Below are 15,143 nucleotides of genomic sequence, written 5' to 3'. Positions count from 1 at the left end.
ATAAGTCCTGAGTACATATCTCGTTACAATATCTTCTTACCAGGAAGAAAGGCACACAATATTATCAGCCGTAAGGATTTGGAGAAATTCTATTAGTTTGGGAACAAAGAGAGGTTAGACTGATACTAATACCTTGCCTCACGATAGTTATCAAAAACTCAAACCAAACCAAACACTCACTATACAATTCTAAATAGTGGACGTAACTATTATCAATTATAATTAACAAAAAGTATATATCAAAATAAAAATGTGGCCTGTGAACAAATTGTGATAAAAATTTGTCAACTAATCTACTATGTTTGGATATAATAGGTAATCTAATTAAAAATATATATCGTTCTTTAAAAAATCATATTTGCGTTCAAACTGAAATTATAATAATACCACAAAAAATTCCACAGTAATTTGTTGGTAAATCAAATAATATTTTACTTTTAGGTTTCTAGATCAGTGGGCGTTTGCATCTATTTTCTACATTTCTACAATAATTTTATAGGATATCCGTTGCCAAGATATGATTTTTCAGAAAGTAAATATATTGAAATGTCGATCCATAGTGGATTTCGTTAGGAATGTGTCACCGGTACAGTAACGTTCAAATACCTACTCGATAATTGACCTAACACACTTTGAGCACACAAAAGGCATGAAGTAGACATCATTTTGTCGACTCTTGCCAAGTGTACTTAGGCTGCAATTTGCATTTAGATCTAAGTATTTCCGTCCGATCGTTTGACCCTGTCCCATAAAAAACCACGCATTTGTTTACAAACAAAATTGTATCTTTATGTGCTTAAAAGGTCAAATATTCCCGATAAAATAGTTAATACCACAATAACAAATGACACACACATTATTATAAATGTTCAACTCCGAGAATTGAATAGTTTTATATATCGCCAAACATAGTTTGTAAACAAGCTCTATGCCAATTGTATTCGTCAGAAGTATGTCATTTTCAAAATGGTTCATATAAGAGAGTCGTGGAGTTCAAGGCGACATCACTGTCTTTCCAAACACAATTAGTTACAGTGGCCTAAAATATTAACAATTATTAAAATATGGAAAATTTAAGACTGTTCTTACTTAGGGTAAGTTTTTGTGATCTTAAGCATTAGTTAGCGAGGGCGTCACCGTTCGAAAGCCTTATTCTATTGTATTAATATATACATTTTAAGGAAAACTAGTAACCAATTAACTCATAACTTAATTTAAATGGTCATCGCAGGCAGTATTGCATCATAATCTTGTATTTTCCAGATAATTCTGACCTCGATTTTAATAACTGTGATAACAGGCAGAAATAGTGAAGCCTACAGAATTTCGCCGCAATCTTCTTCACACCAGCCACAAATCCTACAACGACGAAATTGGCCAAATGCATACAACAATATGCCCCCATATTTAGTGCTAAATAGAAAAACCGGTTCCTATTTCCCTTATTATAATTTTCCAAATAAAAACAGTTTGAGAAGAAAATCTGGTTAACTTGAGAAGACAATGGAATAGACTGTAATTTGTTTGCATTTATTTTATTTATTGATTAAAAAAGCAGAACGATTGTAATTATTTTTATTAGTCTTATGTTCATCATTATATAAACGTACTAACGTGGCCAAGTTGGGATTATATCTCAAATTCCTATAAATTTATTTTCAATTTAGATACCTAAAAATAATAAAAGCAAAACATGAACAGGAAAACACGCTCATATTTACGTTATCCACATAAATTTTAATTTTAATTCTTGGAATTTTATGCAATGTACTCATTGGGAAAGTTAATATTTAGACATAGGTAAATTGTTTCTTTGTTCTTTTTACCAACAATATGATTAAAACATTAAAGATTGGTGTCAATAGCTAATATAGGTAGCGCCTCCAGTACTTTTGTACGTAGAGAAACCTAAAACAACTAAAAGTTAAGTGTCAGTGATAAACCATTTTCTCGATTTTCATTTTGGTTTTTCTTAAGAAGTAATAGAGAAAAATATCCCGCTTATTTTAATATTCCAATATCTTTATGTTGATCGTGCACAATGTTTCATTGTTTCATACGAATAGTTTAGTTCACACAAATATTGTGTAGGTAATAACGTCCCAAATAAACCAGTTTCCCTATTTTGTTTTTATTTTGTGCATTGAATTTGCATAACCAGAATAATCATCAACTTATATTGCCATGTCCCATTCTATGCTTTTCTTATGCTGCCGTAAAACTATTTTTTAATAATACATGTTTAGGTAAGTATAAAAAAAACTAACTTCCCTACTATGTTTTTTTTATGATCGTGAGTGCTTCGGACAGTTTTAATTATTTATTTTTCCAATTATGATTCATTATTATTAATAATTCCTATAACAATTATTTTTAATTCCTAAATAAATAATCAGTTTGTATAATTGGTATCGGTGACCCATTCTAAAAGGAACAGTTGTGATAGCTTCAGAATATTTTATTCGTCGATATAACAGTTCTGACTAAACCCACATGTTTCGTGCGACGTGAAAAATGGCAAATAATGGTTAAACCTTAGAAACTCATTATTGAAATATCTAACGGCAACCTCCTAAACAAGAAAAAGAAGACCAAGACGCTCTTTCTGTATAAATAAGAAGGAAACGACAAATACAAACATTCAGACACAGAATCGTCAGCGAAAATGGTTAAATTCGTAGTAAGTACTTTTGTATATTCCTTTAAGACCTGTTGGTTTTGTATTCTTTATGATCTTTTATTGATGGAATAATTCAATTTTGCAGATTGTCGCCTTAAGTTTAATTGCTGTTGCTGCCGCCGGTTCAGGTATGATTACCGATTTATTACCACAAACAGTACAATGTTAACCCAATTAACTTTAATTAATATATTTCAATTAATATATTATTTATTATAAAGCTAAAAACTAAAAGGTTCAAATTTACAGCACATGGCTACGATAGCCGCCATGAAGGTCACCAACATAGCGGACACGGTGGGTCAGCAGGTCATGACCAAGGGTTCGGACACGGCGTAGGTCAAGGAAACGGTCATGTTGGTTCATCGAACCATGAGCAAGGACTGGACGGTGGGAGCCACGTAGGGGTGCACGGTGGATCAAAAGGTCACGAGCAAGGACTTGAAAACGTCGGTGGTCATTCAAGCGTGCATGGAGGATCATTGAGTCATGAACAAGCATCGGAACACGGTGGTGGCCACGGAGGTGTCCATGGTGGCCACGGAGGTGTCCATGGTGGATCAGGAGGTCACGACCAAGGATTCGAACACGGGGTCGATCATGGAAGTGCTCATAGTGGATCATGGAATCATGAGAAAGGACAGGGACACGGCAATGTCCATGGTGGTCAATTTGGTCAACACGGTCACTATTAAATCGCATTAAATGTTATAAAAAATTAAATTTAATTTCGTTTTATTGTACAAATCACCATTAATAATTCCTTTTCTTACGTCGTTGTCAATAAGTCCTTGTGGCGAAACGTTCTAATTATACTAAATAAGCTTTAATGGTAGCAGACCACCTACATAATGATTCCATTCTTATTTGATTCGCTGTTCAATTTTAAGGAGATTTATTTAAATATTTACATTTATTTATTACGCGAGCAGATTAATCCAAAAATCCAAAATCGTTTATTCATAATAGGTAACACAATGTACACTTATGAATCTCAAAAAAGGAAATATACATTAAATGCTTCTAATTTCACATTTACTGCCAGTTCTCAAATCAATGGCGTAGATAGGAAGAGAAGAACTGGCAATAAACGCTCCGCCACTCTTTTTAATCGCCATGTTTACCATTACACCATGTTCCACATGACATCTAAAGCAGTTAATAATAATAAAATAATATTACATTTTCATGGGACCAACACGCAAATACGTAGTCGAAATTACTAATATCACCGCATACACGAATTCAAGTACGACCAGTCACCCCAGTAGCCCCGTTTACGAGTATGACGCATGGCCAGCCATCGGCCCCCTCGCCATATTGCCTGGGGAAAGAGACCACCGACGGACGCCATGGACGCCGCCACAAGCAATGACATTTAAGCAAGCATGACGATCCTTGAAATGTGAACTTGGCTGGAGGAGTTCATATCCAAGCACTAGGATCGTTTAAATATTCATGTATATTATAATACACCTTATCAAGCAGTTTTACTTTAAATTACGATTTAATTTTATTTGATTTAAATTTATTTATTGACAACACTTGTATCTCACTTGGGATTTTGTTAAAAAAACGTATACAATTAACTTGAAACCTTATGATTGGTGCGCAAATTTTGTCTGTATTACGAGTACTATAATTAAGGAAGCTACAATTCTTTTTAAAGTATTTATATTTTTCCGCACATACAAAATATTCTTATTAAATGTATTGACTTGCCCAAGTCAAAATATGTAAATCCTTAAACTCGCTCTTATAGCCCGCTTTTGCTCTACAAATATCCATTGTCAGCTGCATTACCCCACAAAATAACACCATATGACCTGATGCTAGGAAAATAGCTGAAATAAAATCTCCGAAATTAATTTAATGCCAGCATCGGCTGTGGAGCAACCTCTTATAAAAACGTTGTTATTAAAGTGTATCAATAATTGGTCAAGAATATTTTTTTCGAAACTTTTACTCAATGCCGGCTGCACACATAGGTATGGTCTTGCTATTTCAACATTGATCTTTAATTTGAGGGGTCAGAAGTGCTGCCTGTTTTGAATAACGGTGTGATTTTACTTAGCTTCATCTGGACTGTATTAAATTACTTACGGAGCTCGAACGACCTCTGAGATTTTGTGTCTTTAAAATAATCGAAATCGGTCGAAAGATAGCGTATACAGACACAAAACCTCGAAAGAATTAAAAACTAATTAAAGAACTCTAATCTCAATTGATGGTGATTGGTGTTTAATTTTGATAATATTAAAAATTGTCCTGGATCAAATCCCAGCCACGCCAATGGTTGTAGTACAGACAGACAGTCGCAAAATACATTTTTATAAGAAGGTTAGATAAGTCAGTTAGGGTCGAAGCAGTCGTCGATGATAGCGTTATATATAAGATGTGCACAGCTTCCTTAGCGTAGTACGTTTTGTAAATTGTAGGACTTCGCTAGTGATATACACAATAAATACGATGGGGAAAGTTCTGGTAAGAAATTTAAATTACGTCATCTCTATACTATGTATGTATATTATACTGCATATAAGCGCGGGTTCACCTCTAACGATTGAAAGGTCCCATCGTTTTTTTTTACAGATCCTTGTTCTTGCATTAGTTGCCGTTGTAGCTGGACGTCCAGGTAAGACTTGCCACTTAGAGGTAGGTGACCTCTAATCTACCCGTGAGTCAACTGTCCAATGGCAATAGCTCCGATTATACAAGCATATATATATTGCATCCGATTATACAATAAATATTGCATGAATTGAAGCAACGTAAAAATTATGATCCTAAGGCGAAAAATTAATATTTTAAAACTCAATAATTTTGACATCACACTTAGTTTTTAGTCTCGACTGAATCTTACACTCAGAGTGGACAATTAGTACAAGTTTACGTCTGTTAACATTAAAAAAACAAGTTTTTACGGCGAGATCTCTTTTCAGGCTACGGTGGTGGTGGCCACGGTAGTCAGGGCCGCGGTGGATTCGGTGACTCAGGGTTTGGTGCAGGTCAAGGGGGTAACCAAGGCTTAGGAGGAAGCAGTCATGGAAGTTTAAGTGGACACGATTCCGGATTTGGTGGGGGTCGTCAAGGAGGTATTTAAACAATCTTATTTAACAATACCTAACTTTGGCATATATTTTACCGTGCGATTTCCGCCTAATAGTTCCATGGTTTGTAAGTATGGCATGGGTGTAAAGATAATCTGATTAAGGTGGTGGAGGAAATGGAGGATCTGGAGGCAGCCTCGGTGGCCTTGGTGGTCATCAAGGTGGATTCGGTGGTGGACACGATGGACCTGGACATCAAGGAAGCTTCGGAGGTGGCGAAGGACACGGCATCGGGGGTGGACACGGCGGCGGACACGGTGGTGGACACGGTGGACCTGGACATCAAGGAGGCTTCGGAGGCGGCGAAGGACACGGCATCGGGGGTGGACACGGCGGCGGACACGGTGGTGGACACGGTGGACCTGGACATCAAGGAGGCTTCGGAGGTGGCGAAGAACACGGCATCGGGGGTGGACACGGCGGCGGATACGGTGGTGGACATGGTGGACATTATTAATTTTTACGAGATGTAACTTAACAGGATTTAATTAAAATAAATTTTACAATTTATGCATTTCTATGATTTCATTTTACAACTAAAAGGCAAAAGCTTCTAGTGAAACCTGGAGCCTAAGACAAAGTCTGTTTACGGCATAGGCTAATGCTATTGCCACACAAACTAGTAGGATATTAGTGTCACGACCATTTCAAAATGTCTTTATCAAATCCTTTATCGCAGAAGACAAACACGGGGGCATAAGTGCACTCTATTCGACATTTGCCAAACTATTTTTCAGGTTCAGCCATCCCCATTTCTCCACCTTCCCACTTCCTCACTTGGTGCAACCAATGATTTCTTTTTAATTTCTTACAAAATCGCATCGACTGTCATATTCTAGGCTCCACGGGGTGTTTGAAATTCGTGATCTACATCTACAGTGGAGCAAGCTATCCTCTACCGTGTGGACTAATGGCTGAGAGCATGAATCTACGTCTAAGTCTTATCTACTCTCGATTACAATAACAATAAACATAATTATCTATTAGGTAGCCTTAGGCTTATCAAGTACAGCAAACATAATAACAAAATCATGATCTTAAGAAAAGTAAGGAAACGCTCAAACTTCCTGCAAAGGCTACACGGCAGTCTCCTAACGATTAAAGTACAGATACAGACAGACACCGTCAGCTTTTTATTTATCGAAACGCCCGCGGTGTAAAAAAAACACATATTATATAATATATGACAAAATTGCCATTGTATAAGAAATAAGGAATAAGAAAAACAAAATTCATGTTGTATATAATAAATATATTATTAACTTAATTTCTACTATGTACACTAGTGTTATTTACAGATCAATATTATGTTTAAATCAAAAGGCAAAACTATTCTAACGTTAAAGCATTTTAGAAGGCGTAAAACGAACACTATTAACATTATTTTCAAATACTAAATATCTTTAAATTGAGGCATTGACGATTCACCGAAATAATTTTTCCAAATTAACGAATCCTACATTAAGTTATACCCGAGGAGGTGCATTAACCGTCAACGGCCACAGACTCCACCAATCACTCCACAATAACATCCATTAATCATAATGATTCGTCATTATCCTCGAGAACCTCTTCCAATCATTACCCTGTTACAAGCGAGTCAAAACTAAAATAATTATACAATAAATAACAATAACCACATTAAATAACAAAGGGCTGTCACTCCTAATAACTTTGTATAAAATTTAAAGCCACGATCTAATGTTGAAATAGCAAAACAATAACTTAACAACTTCACGCCGACAACGCTCGTGTCCAACAGATGAACTCGGGTTAAGAAAACATGGAGAAAACACCACTCTGGTTTTGAGAGTGGTGTCTCCAGAGGAAGAATAAGAAATTTAGGAAGATGACGCCCCTTCAAGTTATATCTAATAAACACGCTAACAAATGGTGGAATTGCATCTTAGTAAAATAACAATCGTCATGGAATAAATATTTCGCCTTAGAGTGTATCGCGACGTGTTCACCGTACTTATATAAAGCGGCCAAAGAAAGCGACCGAGTGTGAGAAGTGAAGAAACGAGTCGTAGCCGCGCCGGTCACCGCTCGGCGCGGCTACGACTCGTTTCAATAAATGGTTGCATAAAAAAGTTATAAGTCTTTAAGAGGGTTAGTGCTTTAAGAGAGTCACAAAGAAATGATCGAAATTTAATTTGCAAAACCAAACCAAAACCTTTTGAATAAAGTATACATTACACGGAGAGAGACTAAAAAGAAATAGGCCTTAGAAATCTTCTGGATTGAGCCGCGACGGGATGTGACCGTTTTTAAAAAAAAGATTCCGTCGTTTTATTAAGCCGATAGCCTAAATCTCGACGAAGCTAAAGAAATGAGAAAAAAACGCGGCAATCAGTTAAATATAAGTGGGGCAACGATCCAAGCCGGTCCCGCAAGCGTCGCACAACTTGGCGTCCCGTCCGTTGACCAGCGTGCAAGCGGGACACTCTCTGCCTCCGGAGGTCAAGGGCTGAATTCGGGGCCCTCTTTTGGACTTGCCGCACATGTCGCAGGCCTGCAGGCCTCTCGCATTCAGGTAAGTGCACGTGCCACACTGCCATCTCTCGGCCCGACCGTCCTCCAAGGACACCACGAGCTGCGCCTCGAGGCCCGAGGGCTGGCTGGAGCCTGACAAACCGGGAATTACTACATGTTACACTCACATTACAAACTTTACAGGAACCGTATCGATAGACAATATCTTTAAGAACGAAGGACCACAGATGGACGTAATGCCCGCGACTTAAGATCTTAAACCCTTTTTGTCAAACGGCGTTTACGAGAGACAGCTGTGCTGGATTGAGACGGATGAAACTAGTTTTTCTGGAACCATCGGTGGCTATAATGTCATGTCACGTGGACGGGTTAATTGCTTAGGCTAAAGCTACTCACTCGCAACGCTCCTAGGACCGTAGACCTCGTGCACTCCGTTCTCCGAGGGTTTCCTGGCCTTCTCCACTTCGGCCGCTCCCGACTTGATCGGTCTCTTGAGCTTCTTTACCTCAACGTTGGACACCTGACCGTTGACCATCTGCTTCAGTACTTCTTTCCTATCTTTTATCTCTTTCTTGCTCAGCAACTTCACTTTATCCGGAGCCACTTTTGGCGTGACGAGACCGTCGGCGCTCGGATTTCCTATAAATTCCGTCTTCCTGATCTCTTCCGGTTTCCTCACTTCCGGTGTCCTCTCTTCCGTTCTCCTCTTGACTCGCTTCGACTCCTGCTCGCGTTTTAGCCTCATCAGACTTTCGTTGACTTTGGCGGTGCGAGACGCTTCTTCGTCGTGCGATCTGTCGAGGTCCAAAGCTCGAAGGCCGTCCTCCAAGTCCATCGTCGTGGGCCGATACTTCCTCCGGTCGTCCCTCTCGAGCCTGTCGAGCGTCCGCGAATCTCTGTCCGACGACTGCGAGAAGCCGCTCCCGCCGTCTCCCCCTCTGTCCTTGCTCGACAAGTTTCGGAATACGTAATCCCAGCTCTCGTATGTCCCCGTGCCGTCTTCTCTGGCCTTCAGCGCCGGCCGGGAGTCGGACCTCGACGGCCCGTCGACTCTGCGATTCCGCCTTTCGTCTCTCTCCGAGTCGTATTCTATCAACCGCGCCGTCGGGACGAGCGGGCACGGGCGTCGGGGAGTCGACCCGTCGACGGCGTCGTTCGGAGCCGGGTTCGCGGGGGCGTAGAGGGGCGGGGGCACCGCGTAGGACGGCCGAAGGGGAAAGTAGTAGGGCACCGCGTAGGGGATCGATGGTATCTCGCAGGATGGAAACATCGCGAAGGGCGTCACGTCGGGGCAGCGGCAGGGCGGGCGGCGACGAGGCGCGGAGGGCGCGGGCATGTTGGAGTAGACGCCGTCGTCGTCGAACAGGCCTCGGGAGGGCGTGAGCCTCTCCGCGGCCACCGCGGCCCACGACACGCGGCCACCGCCGCTCCACACGCCTTCCCAAATCGACGCCATTATCTGGAGGGCGAGGATCTACATTAATGTAGTGGTTTAGAGTGTCGGTTGCTTTTTGCACAAATCATCGTTCAGTAAATATTTAATTTTAATGCGTACGAAGCACCGACCTGACTCTCGCACTGGGCGATGAGCGCGTCCCGGGAGACGGCCGCGGCCATGTCGGGGCACACGGGCCCGTCCAGAGCCAGGCGGCCTCCACCGAGTGCCCGGTACCCCATCGCTTGCAGCAAGCTCTCGCCGCCCACGAGGTTGGCCTCGACCTCGTGCTTGTAAAACCCGCAATATAACTGAAAATTACGTATGTATTTTTTAAACTTTTCAATTTAAAAATGAAATTGTGTGGTTTTATAATGTGGACTCACCCTAACGACTTTATACTCCTTCCTCCAGGGCTGGGCCAATAGATTAGCCGCATATCGAGCCATTGCCGCCCAACCGATGCCAGCTCTGTACGCACTATAGTCGGGTAACTCGTTGACCGTCCTTTGAAAAACTTTGCTCGTCTCTTGCAGACCAAATTTATACTCATTTGGAACTAGCGACAGGTATTCTGTGATGTAACCTAAAATATTTATTAATTGTAATTTTATTATTTATTAGCAAATAACGCAGATTTAATGTTTAATAATGTTGTAAACCAGTTTTTTTAGGAGACAGTGGCCCGTAAGTGTCCCTATCAAGTTTCTTACTTTAATAGATTTCCTGCTGTCAGTGCCATTTTGGACTGTCTGCAGTCTGTATTAAGCGACTAACAGTAATTTTGGTGTTCTGTGGATTCAATTGCCTTTCTTGCAGCTTTTGCTTGCTTCGGCAGCATCATTGCCATGAAATCCTTTTATTTTGTTGGTCACACATTTGGAAGAAAAGCCATTGCCCAATTGGGTAGACACATGATCGCTATAACTAATCTACAACAAACTATTCTGTACTAATAAATGTTTACCTTGCAATTTTTTCTTTTGCTGCAGCTTTTCAGGACTATCATCAATTTCTAGGTAACTATAATGTGCATCTTCAATTTGCTGCCAAAGGACTGGCACACGATCATGTAAAGCTACATCACCCATACACGACATTATCACCATTACAATGCCCTGTGGGTAGCAACCTGAAATTTTGTTAACTGAATGTGTACTGTGTTGCTAGGATACCTATTAATTTTATCTATAGATAAATAAAAATACATACATACATACATTACATTACAAAATCTCTTGGACCATTTTCATCTTACTGTAATACATAAAGAGCTATGTTGAATTTACCTAAAAGGCACCAGAAATTAGTATTTTATAAATATGATCTGATTACAAACATTTCAGAAATCAGATACAAACAAATTACTTTCATTCACTTAAATTTCAAAAAGGTGGTAAAAGACGAGCAATATCAAAACAATACTGATAAGAAATCCAATACTATTATGATAGCAACCTAATGAACCAAAGTCTAATATACTGTGACTCATTTTATTAACTTCAACTATGCATGTGAGCATTTAACAAATTCTCAGTGAAGTTAAACATAGTGAGGAATCTGGTATGCCTAAGACTCAAAAGTGCACTACATGTGTCAGGCCCAGAAGGCTGATCATTTACTTATATATTAGAAAAAAAACAAATCACGTAACTTTTTTTATAATATAAGAGAATTAATGATATTACGTATTTAAATGTTATTCCCATTACTTTTTCCACTACATTTAATATTTTAACTTTATCAAGCAGTCACCTTTAATGCAGCCTGGCACACAGTATTTGTTTACTGTTTAAAGATTGCTAGCATGTGTCGTTGATACAATAATACAAACGACTTCGTAACTTACCAGCGCAAATATCATGCTCATCCAAAAAACTTAATTAAATGCATTTGCACCGTATGTACTATGTAGAACGGACAAAAATAGTACACCCAAAATAACAGTGCTATGAACTAATTTAAATACATTTTATTTTGTGAACGTATTACAAAACTAGGTACAGGATTAATAAAAAAAATCGCTGTTTTTTTAACGAGATAGAACTTTGCTAGTGAAAGTATCTTTATTTGTTAACAGAAAAATGGATTAACTTGTTTAGATTTGCATTCCACGAATCCACGACAAATAATGTTAACTCCAGAGTGACAGCGTCAGTTTTCAATTTTAGTATTCGAAAATTGTTGAGTTGTGTATGAACATGACAGTTCGCGTCGACAAGCCCACAGCTGACAGTCGTGAGTCAAGTCAGTGATGATTTGGCTATCAATTTGTCAAATTGTTGAGGATACATTTATTAAATGGAACATTCACGAATATTTAAATGATTCTAATCCTTGGATTGAATTGATCCAGTTGAAACAATTTATATGACTCAAAACTTAGCGATTAAAAAGAGTGGCGGAAAGTTTCTTGTCCGCACTACGCTCTTGACTTGCCAACTGGTAGTAAATGTAAATTTAGAATTACGATTCTATTGGTTTTCGCATATTAATTATTGTTTGCTTTTCAAAACTTTATTCATATATTAAAACAAATATACTTATGAACGTCAGAAAATAAGTTAAATTAATTCTTACTTTAATTTATATTTACAGACAATTCCGAGCTTATTACATCAATCGGAATTTTAAATCGAAAGGGTGGCCAATTATTAAAACGTAAATAATACTTGAAAACATTGTGTTTACTTTTATAAGAGAATATATATTATATTATAATGACACAGCACATCAGAAGTAAAAGAACATTATCCAAATTCAAATGCAGTGCATCATAGACAAGTATAAGTGGGCAGCATCACGACCTTCCAACACCTTCTGATATTCACTCATGCTTCCGAGACACGTTTCTATACATACACTAGCTGACCCTGCAAACGTCGTTTTGCCACGTATATTATTTCCAGAAAACACTTTTTGTAGTTGAATAAAATCTACTATAATAAAAATCGGGGTTGATCATAGAGCGGTGACAAATAAGGGCTGTATGTATTTATGTAGGTTGTATAATAAAATAATAAAAAACAATCAAAATTGTTTAAAACAATAATAAAACATTTTTTGGGATGGACACCCCTTATTAAATTAGGGAGTTGAAAAATAAATGGTAGCCGATTCTGAGACTTACTGATTATGCACAAAAAAATCATAAGCATCGGTCGAGCCATTTCGAAGGAGTATGGGAACACACATTGTGACCTGAGATTTTTATATATGTATATAGATATTAATCTTGCACAGTGTCTTGCAAACTTTACTTTTGACAATGGTTTTGTCATTACGTCAGCTAACTAAATTTCTGTGGGACTGTAGCGTATATTCATTAATCCATGCACGAAGTGTTCATGTATAAAATGGTACCGCACGCCTACGTCCGACCTTTTGTTGAAGGATCCAGACTTGACAAGTTGAATCGAACTTTGATTGTCAACATGCAAATCTATTTTTATGTCCAATTGATTTGAGATACAATTCCTCTTTGATGTTGCAAAGAGGCATTGTTGAGGCTATGTCCTCGGCTTCAGTCGACGATAGCGCTACTATAGCCTCTTGGATGCCCATGATATTCGTCCGTCGGCTATCATTAGCACGGAGCTGTTTTCTGTCTCTTCCGGTTTAGATAGTATAATCCATTTATTCTGCTAGCTTTGACGTCCATGTCTTCTAATTTCCCTACTACATCCATAAAATTCTTGTCTTGTCTTGTCTCTCACATCTTCTTGTAGTCATTTTATTCAATACTAGTTGCTTTAATAGCTCTTTTCTTTGGCAGTCGCAGTTGCCGCTAACGTTTTTTCACCGCTAGCGTATTCCTACAAATCGTGTCTTATGAGAATCGCCTGCTTGTAAGCACCGCGTATCGTAATTCGATGTTGTCAATTTTTTTCTCATTTACTTACTATTTTACATATGCTTCTTCCAATTGACACTAGATATTCATCCAACCACGCTCTGCTACCATTGATAGGGTGAACTAGCGGCTATAGCAATTATTAAAACTTAAATAATACTTGAAAACTTTGTGTTTACTTATGTTAGAGAAAATGTATATTATAATGATACCCCACATCAAAAGTAACTAAAACCTAATCCAAATTCTAATGCAGTGCATCATAGACAAGTATAAGTAGACAGCATCAAGACCTTCCAATAAAAATGACTATTGATATACCCCATATATCTTTACTTTTTCTAATGAATACACACTTTGGTACACATTTTTCTAGTAATGAGAAACTAAAAATGTATAATATTAAAAATTATACAGTTTTGTTACAGATAATATGATTGGTTATAGTCTGTGCAAAAATAAAACTACCGTGGTAATTATGCGAGTGGTTGTGTTATATATGATTATTATTAGCTACTAATAGTAATCATTTTATTGTTTATTTTATCTGGGGTATATGATGAAATTAGATTTTGTATAATTTTCAAAAGAAGGCGTAGTAAAAGTACACGCAACTCATATAATTCTATGACGCGACTGGCAGCTCTAGTCTATAATAAATGTATTCGAAAATCGAAATTAATAAAAAATGTCATCGCTATTTTGTTCAGGACTAATTCATGTGGCTGGTTATATATTTCAAGTCTTTAAAATACTTTTACTAAATTAGAAGCAAGCGTTAACCGTTAACCTATTTAGTAGCAATTCCTACAAACCCTAAAAATGGTCAAATATATTGCATTTATGGATATTTTAAGACAAGAGGAAATTGAAAAGTTTTTTCATGTGAGAATATATAAACAAGTAGAGCTAGTTTAATGCATAAACCGATTTTTTACTATCGTACAAATTTATAAAAAGCCTTACAATAAAATGTTAGCCAAGCTGAGATCAGTGGTCTTTTGCTCGATTGCCTGTTATTTAGCGTATGTAATGTGTAAAGTTTTTACATTCAGGCTTGCCAAATGCATCGAGAGTACTACAAGGGTTATCCCAGAAGTCATCATCCATTAACGTATTTCAGCGAGCCACAATATGCATTCCAATGTCCCACTGAAATGTCGGAGTAAGTCTACTTTCTAATGATACAACGATATTTTAGTAACCGATGTAGATAGCTGTTAATGTCTCTTATTGAGACGTCTTGCGAAGAAAGAGTTGGCTAAAAACATTTTTTTCTCATTGACAGGTCTTATCTGAGTTTTCCGGCATATCATGTAAAGTACAAACAACCTGCTATTTTACCGCCAACAACTGGAAGGACTTCTAGTTTTCCGCAACTTCCTGATCGTTCTATCGCCGGTCGTTTTAATAAAGCCCCTTGTAAAGCTTTTGTTAGATAATTGGTTTATTTTATTTTTAAAATATAAACAAAAAAACAGTTTGTACATATTATTTTACTGATATGGAGTACACATAGCCGGTGTTTACTAATATGACAAAATTTAACTATTAACGTTTTGTATAGCA

General features: G+C 37.9%; 4 protein-coding genes and 1 long non-coding RNA gene across 10 annotated transcripts; 4 read left to right on the top strand and 1 right to left on the bottom strand.

The window, feature by feature from the left end:
• The first annotated feature begins 2,616 nt into the window (after positions 1–2,616).
• On the top strand, positions 2,617–3,403 carry LOC123713233 (glycine-rich cell wall structural protein 1.8-like). The gene is made up of 3 exons (XM_045666812.1): positions 2,617–2,680; positions 2,766–2,808; positions 2,930–3,403. The coding sequence occupies exons 1-3, from the start codon at positions 2,666–2,668 to the stop codon at positions 3,373–3,375; spliced, it is 504 nt and encodes a 167-aa protein (XP_045522768.1). The 5' UTR covers positions 2,617–2,665; the 3' UTR covers positions 3,376–3,403.
• Positions 3,404–5,054: 1,651 nt separating this feature from the next.
• LOC123713768 (glycine-rich cell wall structural protein-like) lies at positions 5,055–6,304 on the top strand. Its single transcript, XM_045667608.1, has 4 exons — positions 5,055–5,164; positions 5,273–5,315; positions 5,623–5,775; positions 5,895–6,304. Exons 1-4 carry the CDS (start codon positions 5,150–5,152, stop codon positions 6,245–6,247), a joined length of 564 nt encoding a protein of 187 aa, XP_045523564.1. The 5' UTR covers positions 5,055–5,149; the 3' UTR covers positions 6,248–6,304.
• A 1,842-nt stretch (positions 6,305–8,146) lies between these two features.
• On the bottom strand, positions 8,147–11,878 carry LOC123712943. Of its 6 annotated transcripts, none has more exons than XM_045666350.1 (7): positions 11,571–11,878; positions 10,934–10,978; positions 10,689–10,853; positions 10,108–10,307; positions 9,853–10,032; positions 8,683–9,760; positions 8,147–8,418 (listed from the first exon to the last, which is right to left on the bottom strand). In XM_045666350.1, exons 2-7 carry the CDS (start codon positions 10,941–10,943, stop codon positions 8,147–8,149), a joined length of 1,905 nt encoding a protein of 634 aa, XP_045522306.1. In that variant the 5' UTR covers positions 10,944–10,978; positions 11,571–11,878. The 6 variants fall into 6 exon arrangements, with proteins under 6 accessions (XP_045522306.1, XP_045522307.1, XP_045522309.1 ...); XM_045666351.1 differs by having other exon boundaries at positions 8,683–9,745; XM_045666353.1 differs by having other exon boundaries at positions 10,938–10,978.
• On the top strand, positions 8,195–10,695 carry LOC123712945. The gene is made up of 3 exons (XR_006754143.1): positions 8,195–8,326; positions 9,846–10,043; positions 10,136–10,695. It is a non-coding gene; the product is annotated as an uncharacterized LOC123712945 (long non-coding RNA).
• A 2,355-nt stretch (positions 11,879–14,233) lies between the features above and the next one.
• Positions 14,234–15,061, top strand: LOC123712944. The gene is made up of 3 exons (XM_045666357.1): positions 14,234–14,459; positions 14,630–14,739; positions 14,863–15,061. Exons 1-3 carry the CDS (start codon positions 14,397–14,399, stop codon positions 15,014–15,016), a joined length of 327 nt encoding a protein of 108 aa, XP_045522313.1. The 5' UTR covers positions 14,234–14,396; the 3' UTR covers positions 15,017–15,061.
• Positions 15,062–15,143: the final 82 nt, after the last annotated feature.

Source organism: Pieris brassicae, chromosome 8 (assembly GCF_905147105.1).
Source record: "Pieris brassicae chromosome 8, ilPieBrab1.1, whole genome shotgun sequence".
In the NCBI taxonomy this organism is placed as follows: domain Eukaryota; kingdom Metazoa; phylum Arthropoda; class Insecta; order Lepidoptera; family Pieridae; genus Pieris; species Pieris brassicae.
The sequence above is the reverse complement of the archived record's forward strand: the minus strand, read 5'-3'. Positions and strand labels throughout refer to the sequence as shown.